Here is an 11,906-nt window from a genome sequence, read left to right as displayed (position 1 = left end):
ATAATAAACCAATCATTTGGGGATGATGTAATGAGTTAATGACTACAGTATATATTATGTTTCTTGCATGAAAAAAAAACTTTAAAAGGAAAACTGATACAGTATATATTTGGAAAAGATACTCGTCTCTTCAGAGACATCTAATAAAACTGGATCGATATTGTAAAAGGTACTCAATAGTCATTTAAAAAGTAAGATATATACATATTGGCTCATCAAATGAGATTAAGATGGTAGCGTATTGCATGGCATCATTTTTAGTTCCTTATATCAGAAAAAATAATACTCCCTTCGTCCCTTAATATAAAGCCTCTTTCTAGCATTTATTACTCACATAATAGAGAGAAAGACTTGTAATTTAGGGACGGAGGGAGTGTGTACTTTAGGGATTAAAACTGATGGGGTGCAAACATATATGATCCTTGTCTCTTTGGCCTAAATCATGTACATACCCTAAAAATCATGTCATAATATAGATCAAAGAATAAGCAACATCTTATCCATTCAAATATACTAGAAGTCTAGAGCCACTAGTACACGATCTAGTTGATCATGATAAAATAGCTTCTCAATCTCAACCACTAATCTGCTAGCTAAAAAATAACACTAATAAATATTGCCTATAATTGCTCATTTGTCTAATTAATGTCGCAAATCTGCTGACAAAATATGTTATGATCTATATTATTCAGCCAACAATTGTTTCACAGAAAGCAACAAAGATTAATAACAGTTATAACACCCTAAAACGTGCACCCTACCATCAATAATCTCTTATACCCAATATCAGAACAACGCAGACATACTAACAGTCTAACATCATCTCTTGAGATTGTGCCAGCCTAAACTATGAAATTTTTTTATGCCCTAATAAAAAATCACGAACGAAGTATATGCTTCATTGGGTGAGGTTGATAGTGTATGACCACTTAACTAATTTGTTGATTATCTAGGCCTTATTTTTTGCTACTCCTTACTTGCTTGTCAATTGTACATACCTACTAATATTTTCTATATTTGACTAACATATCTGTCACCGTATAATTTTGAAAGAGTATATAAAAATCGATCATGGGTTTCAATCATCAGTTTAAGATTTAATTGATTTTATCCTTTTTTAACGTGGTATTAGAGTCCAGGTTGGTTAAGTTGATTTGAGTTGGAAGGAAGAGTATTGAGCCTATGAACAAACTCACATATGAGCTGAGTGGAAGTATGGACGTATGGTCACACATTAAGCGATCGAGTATGAAAGTAAGAGTGAGTTTTGAGATGTGTATCCCACATTGATGAGAAGAGAAAATTGTATCCGCTTTATAATGCTAAGGAGCAACTCCTTATCTTCATTGACATGTTGTTTGATGTAGAACATCCTTTAATAGATAAAGTGGACACTCGTAACTATAAGCCTAAGGCCTTTTTATTAAATTTTGACCTTAAATATATGCAAGTTTGTATCATTAAAACTGACATTTGCAAAACACCAACTTTCATATATGGTTGATCTGATCATGTACGCCGTGTGACCTAACTTTGTTAGTGTTATACGGATTACTTGGTGACATGATCAGTATTATAATGGTTACTTGGTGACATGATCAGTATTATAATGGTTACTTATTTAGTATTTATTTCATATAAATAGTTTAAACTGAAATTGGTACAATCATTTGATAATAGATGGAGTACAATTATTCCTAATAACTTACATACAAACTATATGCACAACTTTAAAGTAATACTTCGAATTAATGATAATCAAAGGGGAAGCACCAAGAGCATCTGATGACATAATACTTGGTAATACTTCCTAGTAGAAAAATTCTAAATCTCTGACATGACCTTAAAAGGGGAATCAGATTCGAAAATTACAAGCACATTGTGATTTGAGAAAGACCTAATATTTATCCATGTTGATGCCACGAAACATTAAACTATATTTTGTATGACAGTTATGATTTTGGCGTAATTTCTATGCTCTAATTTAACACCTGTATTTTAATAATCCCATATTTCCCTTTGTTTTAGCTTAATTTTTCTAATTTTGTACTAGTTGCCTTTTCTTTTCGGATTGACCCAATATTTTTAAAAAAAATAATTAAAAAAATAAAAAAAAATAAATGAAGAGAAAAAAAGTTGCATCATAGGAAGCTGGTAGCTTGGATTCTTCAAGATACGCGCATTTGAAATCGTAAGCAAAGCTGGAGTTGTGGTATAAGATGACACATAATGACCATTTCCATGCATACATGCAGTTGTAAATCTTTTTACCTCTTAATTAATTTCGTTGTTAATCTTTCGTTTTTATAAATGTCTATGTATTTTGATTTAATCATCTTAAAACGGTTATTTGTGTACGGATTATAATTTGGTGTACTAGGTGAGCACAGTTAAAACCAATTTCTGTTATTCATTTGGCCATTTAGGCATGCCTAGAAATTAAATAAGTGCACGATATACACTAAGAAATTTAGTTTTGCTCATTTGTTCATGTTCAGGTATAATTAGTTCGGGCAAGTTTGGTAAGAGGTAGTATAAGTGTATTGTACTTGTCACTCTTAATAAGCATGGGTGTTTTAAAAAAAACCTAGGGTTATGTTGTTTTCACCTTAGTTTAACTAATATCGGGAAAATTAAGTTCAAAGAAACTTATCAAGGCTAATAATTTAACATTAGCTAAGTTCAATAAGTCAATATGATCAAATGAGTTAAGTTTGGGGATAATAAGGGCTACTTTAATCCAATTTAATACACCAATATGGATATCGAGAATGCTCCATGAACGTAGAGGAGTCAAATTAATTTGACCCGATTAAATCTAACCTAATCTAAAAGTGACCCGATTTAGATTTCACCTTGCAAAATTAATAACTGATAAAACTAAGCTAGACTCCACTTAGTTTTTTGAATTGACTGACACATTTACTTTAAAGTTCATATAAGCAAGAATCAAGAAATTAAACACAACTTGAACCGGCAAGAGAATTGAAAATGTGAAACTCAAAGGTGATAAAATACAAGAAGAGCACTCTGTGCTAGATAGTTTAAACAATCATACATATAACCTTGCCAAAAAAAAAAAAAAAAAAAAAAAAAACATAAATACTGCGTATAAATAAATTCTAGATGTACTGTAAATCAAAAATGACATGTTAAATTAATTAACTGCCAATAAAACATTTAAAATATGGTCCACCTGAGCATTAATTATCCCGGAAGTAAACGTCTATTGGTAAGGGAGATTAATGAGGTTTACCAACCAATTCATAAGCATTTTGAAGTCTGATTATTTTTGTACTATAAACTACACATGATTAATACTCACCAATTATTTGGGCTTCTATTTTTACTATGGATAATATGAAAGACCTATAATTTTATGAAATATAAGTAATATACTACGTATATAGTAATAAATTAAAAACAATTATTGATAGTAGGAGTAACTCCTGTCTTTTCTGTTTCTCTTATACTTCGTATACGACACTCACAAGTGAGTTTATATTGAGTTTTAATATAAATGTTTTACAACGCATAACATCGAAGACTAGTGATTAAATGATATGATATTCCTCTAGCCTTCTACAGTTCTATTAGTAGTAAACATACTAAACATGTATGGTAAATTGACAATTGGATTAATTCACCCTTTTCTAACCAATTAATTTAACTTTAAATATTTTCATGTATTTACCCAAAACATCACTACTACATTTTAGACCTAATACAACGGATTTTTTCGTTGTATTAGGTGTTAAAAACCGTTGTATTAGACCTAATACAACGGCTAGCAACCGTCAATTTGCTAGGGTTGGATTAGGTCTAATACAACGTTAAAATGGATTAGGTTCCTTCTTTTTTTTTGGAAATAACTGAACCTAATACAACGGAACGGATTGCTCCCCAATCCGTTGTATTAGGTCTTTCTATCCGTTGTATTAGGTCTTTTTTCTTTTTATTATTATTATTATTAGCAGCATTATTATTATCAGCATTATTATTATCATTATTATTATATTGTCCAAGTCCAGATTGTCCAAAAGTGTCCAAATTGTCCAAGTCCAGAACAGATGTCTTCTTAGTTTGCATCTTAATTTTGGTATTGTATCTCTATCACATTTTCTAAGATAAGAAAATCTGAAAAAAGAAGATCTGAAAAATTAAAAAAACGAAAAATTGAAAATCTGAAAAAATCTGAAAAAATTGAAAATCTGAAAAAAGAAGATCTGAAAAATTAAAAAACCGAAAAACGAAAAATTGAAAAACGTACCGAAAAACAAAAAATTGAAAAACGAAAAACGAACGAAAAATAAAAAAAAGATCTGAAAATTTGAAAAACAAAGATCTAAAAACGAAACAAAAATAAAAAAACGCAGATCTGGAAATCAAAAAACGAATACGAAAATACCAAATCAAGAATTCGAAAAAACCAAAAAACGAAAACTAGAAAAACAAAAACAAGAAAACGAATGAAACCCAGATTTAAAAAAAAAAACCCCTAAAAAAACGAAAAAAAAAACCCATAAATACGGAAAAAAAAACCCCAAAAAAATCAAGAATTCGAAAAAACCAACCAAAAAATCCTGAAACGAAAAACAAACCCAAAAAAGAAAAAAAAACCAGAAACAAAAAAAAGCCAGAAACGATAAAACACCCAGAACGAAAACAAAACCCAAAAAAACAAAAAAAAACCCAAAAAACGAAAAACAAGATCTGAAAAACGGAAAAAAAAAAAAGATCTGAAAAACAAAAATACCTAGAATGAACGGCAACGATGGTGAGATAAGCAATCGGCGTTGAGGCTTAAAGAAAGGCAAAGAATGAGAGTGAGGAGAGAGATGAAATGAGAAAAGAGACAAGAGAGTGAGAGAGAGGATTGAGAGAGTGAGGAAAGAGACGGAGAGAATGAAAGGATGGAGAGAGACGGAGTGACAAAAAAATGAGAGTAAGGAGAGAGAAAGAAGAGAGACGGAGTGAACGAGGAGATAATGAGAGTTTAAAGGGTTTAGGCCCAAATTCATTAAAAGGCCCTCCCGATTTTTTTTTTTTTTTTTTTTTTTTTTTTTTTTTTTTTTTTTTTTTTTTTTTTTCCACTAATCCGTTGTATTAGACTAGGTTTAATACAACGGATTTTTATATCTAATACAACGGTTAGTTGTATTAGATCTGTTTTAGTATAAACCGTTGTATTAGCCTAATCTAATACAACGGTATAAAATTAGCCGTTGTATTAGCTAATTTTGTACTGTTGTATTAGATTAAAAATGTAGTAGTGCATGGAGCAATAGAACAAAAGGTTGGTATACAATATACATGATGTATTATTGAGTTATTTGTAATTGTAAATACAAGTATAATATTTTGTGCTCCGTTGGAAAACATCAATGTCAAAAAAATATTAATATCAAAAAATACCAATAGTATATTTTAAACAGCTGGAATATTTTATGTTTTGACTGATTTCTTAATTTCCACCTTCAAATTTTCCAATGTCCTGACTGACTTCCATTTTGAGAATCATGCTTCTCCACCTCCCTTTCTAATCCTTCTTCAACCAATCTCTCTCCTTTTTCTCTCCCCCTTAACACCTAGAGAAGAACACCCGAAAAACACACCCTTTTCCTCTGTCTGTCTCGGGTCGGGTCATCTTTTGACAGCTCTATTATTGCACACTGATGCATCAAAGTTTAAGAATCAGAAGAAAAGACAAAGAAAGAAGAAAAGAATTATAGGAGGAATTTCTTGGTGGTATACTTCTAGCCCTTCCGCCTTTTTCGAAAAGGTAATCCGGGTTTTTATCTATTATCTGCAAATTCCGTCTGCATCACTGCCATATGAATAATCAATATACCAAATAAAAAAACCAAAGTGTTAGCTACGAAATCGCGTTTTCATCACTACCCTATGACTTTCTATACACCCAGAAAAAAAAAATGAACTATTAATTGCTCTGTTTTTTTAGGTCTACTTTTGATCTCGCTTGAAATGTGTTTGTACAGAATAAAAGTAGAATGATACCAAACCCATTTTAGAAGGGAATTATATGAATTAATTGCAGTTCATTTTAGGAAACTTCTATAACACTAATTTACCTTTTTAATTGATATGTTTAAACTATTAGAATTTGCTCTGTTTCTAAAGCATATAATCTTGCTCTGTTTTTTCAGGCAAAAAAGGAGCTCTTTTCTTGGTTTGTTTGTTTGTTCTTCGACATATCTTCAAAGTCTTTCAGCAATGACGACCAAGATTAAAGGGATGTGCAAAGGGTCATTCAAATACATCTCAAATATATTTGGTAATTTTATACTCCCTTGTCTAATCACCCTCGCCCTAAAACAAATTGTCACGTTGATACTGTAATTTAAATTAATAATGTGAAAATTAAATTCGGTTCGAGGGTTCTTTCTATTTTCATATTGAATAATTTTTAGAAGTTATTTGAGCTAAATAATTTATGTGATCAATTGTTTGATTTTGTAGTGGTCAAAGAACGTGAAATGGAAATTGGGCTTCCAACAGATGTTAAACATGTGGCTCACATTGGCTGGGACGGTCCAGAGGGTACAACTCCTAGTTGGGTACGTGTTATTTTTTATTTTATATGTTTGTGTACTTTAATTGAATACTTATAAAAAATTGGAACAATTTAATACAATATATGAATTGAAATTCAAAACTAAAGTTTGATGTATAATTATTATACAATGTAGATGAGTGAATTCGGAGGAGGCTCAGATTTGGCAGTTGGATCAATGGGTGGTAGCGTGGGTGGTTCAAGAGAGCAGACGTGGACATCTCAAGGTATATTAATTTCTATGCAATCCTCCAACCACCCTAGCCTAGATTGCATTGAATTTCTTTTTGTGACAACAATGCCGTCCATGGCCTACCGCGAGGTGGCTTGAGGATAAGGCCGATATAATCCTTGCTTTAAAAACATCTTTAGAAGATTGACCTATCGACAAATTTTTAATATTTCATTAGTCATGGCGTTTAGTTGTGGTTAAAGGTGTTGCATGATTTTAAAAGAGCGTATAAGGCTATGATCTTAGGGTTCATCGAGTATAGGCTAGTTGATAGCTCTTCCAATCGGGTTGTATGGAAAATGTCTTTCTATGTCTATTGCGAAAAGGTCACTAGTTTAGGTCTTCATCGTATCTTGCCTAATAGACTCTTTATGATTTCATTATATTATTTCTCTTTATGTTGTATTTTGTATTGATGCATGATTGTGACTAGCCATGTCTAGTGGTTGTTTCTTGTGCCGCCCGCTAGTGTGGCTTGAGTTTAGGATCAATGAAGCAAGTGCAAAATGAGTCCTTATCTACTTCACCTATAATATTGCTAACATGGCAATTTCTCCCAATAAAACTCCTCCACAATAATGATGTTCATTGAATTATTAGGACGTGCGATTTTTATCTGAATATCTATATAAAATTAAAATATTTCATATATTATATGAACTATTTTATGAACTAAGTTCATGAAAATCATGAGGGAGTGATCTACCACTTCACATGCCTTTCTTTATATCAAATATTTTGTGATATTGATGAGAGATGTTTTTCCAAGATTCGTTGCCTCTAAACGTAGACATTCGGCTTTGGCTTACATGTCACGAGATTAAATTTAGGGGACCAACTTTCTTTGTCAATGTCAAGGCCAATTTTGACTTTGTATGTTTTGGCTTGATTAGCTTTTAAGAGAGAAATAAAGATAAAACATCACTTTTTGGCTAAGCTCTCATGTTTCACTTAATAAATGATAAAATAAGACAAACCTTGACATACATGATGTATTATTGAGTTATTTATAGAGCTGTCAGTTTCTGACCCGAACCATTAAACCCGACTGTTTCGAACCGATCCGAAAAGAAACTGAACTGTTTAAAACCCGTTTTTTGGAAACCGAAAATTGACTCGACCTAATATTTTCCAAACCGAAACTGAACTAAACCGAATTTGTGCAAACTGTTACTAACCCGACCAGTTATCAAGCCAAACCGTTACAACCCGAAACTGAAAGCAACCCAAACCGATTACGTTTAAACCCAATAGTAACCCGATCCGTTTTAAACCGAAAACCGTTAAAACCCGATAAAAATCCGATAAACCTAAATCGTTCCAACCCGTAACCCGTTGTGACCGAACCGGTTATAATCCGTAACCCGTTGTGACCGAACCGTTTACGACCCGTAGCCCGTTATGACCAAACCGTTTAAAACACGTAACCCGTTATGACTGAGTCATTTACAACCTGTTACCCAATATGTTTATGATCTAATATGTTTCAACCCACTACTCGATAAACCCAACTTATTTATGACTTGACTTGATTATAACATGACTCGTTCCTACCCATTATATGACTAATTCAACTCGATAATCATCCGACTCAATTTTAACCCGATATGATTTGATTAGAAACCTGTTTCAAATTGGGTAAACTCGTTTTCAAACCAACCAAATTCAATCTAAACCAATTATAACTGAAACGATAATGGTTGGACCCGATTTCACCCGATCTATTTTGAATCGAAACCCATTTTCGAACCGACCCAGTTAAACCCAAACTGATTATGACCTGAACCAATTACGACCCGTCCTGATTAAGACCCGAACTGTTTTTAACCGAAACCCACATTAAATGGGCTAAACCCGTTTTCAAACCGACCCAGTTCAACCCAAATTGATTATGACCCGAACCGACTAGAACCCGACCCGATAAGGACCCGATCCGAATAGAAACTGCAATTAAAAAAACCAAACCGAACTGACCCGATAATTTTCAAAACCGACCCAAACCGACCCGTTTATTATTTCAATCCGTTATAAACCGACCTGTTATAACCCGAAACTGATAAACCCAACCCAAACCCGAACTGTTTAACCGAATTGACACCCCTAGTTATTTATTATTGTACATCTGTACTATATTCTTGGGTCATCATGTAGTGGATAATTTGTGGGTGCTTTAACTATATACTTGAGTCAGAACTCAAAAGTATGATGAATTGATAATAGTATATTTAGTAATTTTTTATAAAGATCGTCTATAATTACTAAAATCATCCCTTTATTTGAATAATATTTAGAAGGACGATTATCATTAATGAAATGAAATTATTATTTTTTTAGAATCCTCGTCTAGTCCCTCACCAGTTCCAAATGAGGTAATAGGAGAGAGTTTTGTTCTTTTGATAGCTTTTGTAAATATTACGGAGTATCTAGATATTTGGAGGAATATACAAATTTTAAAGTTTGTTTTCTGTTAAATAAAAGATTAATGTATGCTAATTTGTTTGGTTTAGCCACGATTAATAAGGACTTTGTATATACAAAGCCAAGAATAAGTTATGTTATACCTAAAAAACGCGATCTTTGATACCAAAATCAAGCTTTAGTTAATTAACTATGCAAGTTCATTTTATCATTTTATGTTAATATTGACTAGGTTGATTATTATGTGGTACCTTGGAAGAAACTGATACGTATTATTTTCTGGTAAGATGTTACAGATTTTGAGAGAAGTTTTGGACGACAAACATCTACTACTAATAAGTTAAGCAACTTCCCTCCTTCAAATAGTAATTCCAAGAAAGTAAGGCGGAAGAAGACTAAATCATCAAACTCATCTCCGAAATCAGGCTCAGCAAGATCCTCGCGATCATCCAAGTCTCAGTCTATGTTAGGGGAGAGTGAGGAAGGAGAAAGTAGACGCAACAGTGTGTACGTGTAGATTATGGCCAAGATTAACAAGATCGAGTTGAATGTGCATAGCAAGTTATGGTTTTTTATTTTTTTTTTTGAAAAATCTCCCTTTTGTATAATGTGATCAAACTGCACAAGATTAGAAACGGGTGGGTTTGTGGCATACTTATGAGAAAGTAGGCAGTAACATTAGTAAAAAGAAAAGAGTGCAACTGGGAGTAAGAAATTGGACAGATAAAAAAAGTGTGACAAAATTTAATTAATTAGGAAATTGGTTGGTGAAAAATTCTTTTGTCAGAAATTAATAAATACATGCAAAGTAGTATAGTTGGATGATGTAAGTGAATGACTGAATATCAGATAAAATGGTGGTTGTGAGTGAAATCCTTGTATGGAGGAAACTATATATTCTGCCAAGTTTTGAATTTTCATTTGACAGTCACAAATTTCACATGTTAATTATGCGGAGTTGATTTACAAATATACCCTGCTTTCTCTGGTAGAACTTGTGGTTTTGTAATTGTTTAATTCATTGATACAATATAGCACGAGCATAGTACTCCACTACTCCCTCCTAGGGGTGTACATAAGATACCCTGGGCCGAAAACCGGATCGGAACCAGACTGGCAATTTCAGGTTCATTTCTGGTCCACGTAAACTAGTCCAGGTCCAACTCGGTCCGATCCTGGACCGATATACATCCCGGGGTGTGCATAAAAGACCCCAGACGACTGAAAATTGGACCAGTTTGGACCGGTCAAACAGATTAAGGCCCAATACCGGTCCGCATAACCAATCCAACCAATCCAGGTCCAATCCAGTTCAGGTCATAATATAAATGGTCATGATCAAGGGACCAAACTTAGTTAACCAATGTTAAAAAAAACCATACTCTAATAGGACAATCTAATTAGAGGGACGAAGGCCACCAGGGAATCATTATAACATAAATGGTCATGATCGAGGACGCTGGACGCCCTTGGATCGAGTCTCACAGTGGGGCAAGGGAGGAAGGTTGCGACATGGTGGATCTTGACACAAGGTCCACCGTGTACATGCTCAACCAAACACATTATTAGTAACACTCGAACGACAATGTGATGTAACATTCACACGTACTTGTTAGAAAAGCATAGCTGGTCGTGACACAGTTGTAACGCTAGCATAGTTGTCCTTCACATCTATACATTTTTATGCAACATCAGTATATATGGTAACATCAATAATCTCTGTGTCAAAAAAAAAAAAAAAAAAAAAACATCAATCTCAATGTTTGAACGTGAATTAGTAATTCCAAAAGGCAGCTTTATGATTTTCGCATATATTGCGCAAGTATAAGACCAAGCATTAAAAAACTAATCATTCCAATAATCCAATGTACAATCTTTTGATGTGGATGTTGTGATTTGGGGTCAAAATCACGAGAAGCCAGCTGTTTTGTTGTCTTACGACCGCTAACTTATGATTTCTTATTCATTTATAAGAGACTACTAGTGATGCAGCCCATTAGACTAAGCATGCACTTGCCTAGTAACATGTCCAAAGATCCCAGCCCTTAGCTGCCTAGATAGCCTGCATGCAAACTTAGGGGTATCCATTCGCTTTTCGGTTTGGATTTAGTCCAAATCCAATCCGATCCAAAATAAATTTTGGTTTTTAATTTTCAATTCCAGTCCAATCCGAATTCCTTACCAAATCCAATCCGAATTATAATTTGTTTATTTGAATCCAATCCGAAAATCCTAATTAAAATACATTGCTAATTTTTTGGGCCTAATGCGATTATAAAAAAACTGCAATAATTAAAATTCTTGAAAGTATAATTGTACACGATTAATACAAATAATGAAAACATAAGGTTACATGATTAATATTAATATAATCAAACATAGTTTAACATGAGTTCAAATCCTACAGAGCGTGATTCCCTTCTTGTTAGGTCGAATTAGACTGAAATAAATTCACAAACTTGAACAGTAATCAAAATTTTTTTTTTCTAATCCACAAGAGGTCAATCAAAAAAAGATTGATTAATTAATCAAAGGTCCAACTGATCACCACGTTTGTATTGTAAATATGCAGTTACGAATAATCCAGCCAAAGTAATTGGAATTAGACCTAAGATGATTCCAAATAGAAAAACTTCAATCATTTCAATTCGTTTGAAAAAAAAAGATTTATTTATAAAATAA

General features: G+C 32.9%; 1 protein-coding gene across 2 annotated transcripts; it reads left to right on the top strand.

Annotated features, from left to right (window-relative positions):
* Positions 1-5,349: 5,349 nt before the first annotated feature.
* Positions 5,350-10,166, top strand: LOC110731379 (CRIB domain-containing protein RIC10-like). Of its 2 annotated transcripts, none has more exons than XM_021911238.1 (5): positions 5,350-5,782; positions 6,168-6,295; positions 6,481-6,578; positions 6,711-6,801; positions 9,512-10,166. In XM_021911238.1, the coding sequence occupies exons 2-5, from the start codon at positions 6,235-6,237 to the stop codon at positions 9,739-9,741; spliced, it is 480 nt and encodes a 159-aa protein (XP_021766930.1). In that variant the 5' UTR covers positions 5,350-5,782; positions 6,168-6,234; the 3' UTR covers positions 9,742-10,166. The 2 variants fall into 2 exon arrangements, with proteins under 2 accessions (XP_021766930.1, XP_021766931.1); XM_021911239.1 differs by having other exon boundaries at positions 5,360-5,782; positions 9,521-10,166.
* The last annotated feature ends 1,740 nt before the right edge of the window (positions 10,167-11,906 follow it).

This window comes from Chenopodium quinoa, unplaced genomic scaffold, assembly GCF_001683475.1.
Source record: "Chenopodium quinoa cultivar QQ74 unplaced genomic scaffold, ASM168347v1, whole genome shotgun sequence".
Lineage (NCBI taxonomy): Eukaryota > Viridiplantae > Streptophyta > Magnoliopsida > Caryophyllales > Amaranthaceae > Chenopodium > Chenopodium quinoa.
The sequence above is the reverse complement of the archived record's forward strand: the minus strand, read 5'-3'. Positions and strand labels throughout refer to the sequence as shown.

Coding starts and splice junctions, on each gene's coding strand:
- LOC110731379 (XM_021911238.1), top strand. CDS start 6,235: ATGACGACCAAGATTAAAGGGATGTGCAAAGGGTCATTCAAATACATC. Junction 6,296..6,480: donor ATACATCTCAAATATATTTG/GTAATTTTATAC, acceptor TTGATTTTGTAG/TGGTCAAAGAACGTGAAATG. Junction 6,802..9,511: donor GCAGACGTGGACATCTCAAG/GTATATTAATTT, acceptor TTTTCTGGTAAG/ATGTTACAGATTTTGAGAGA.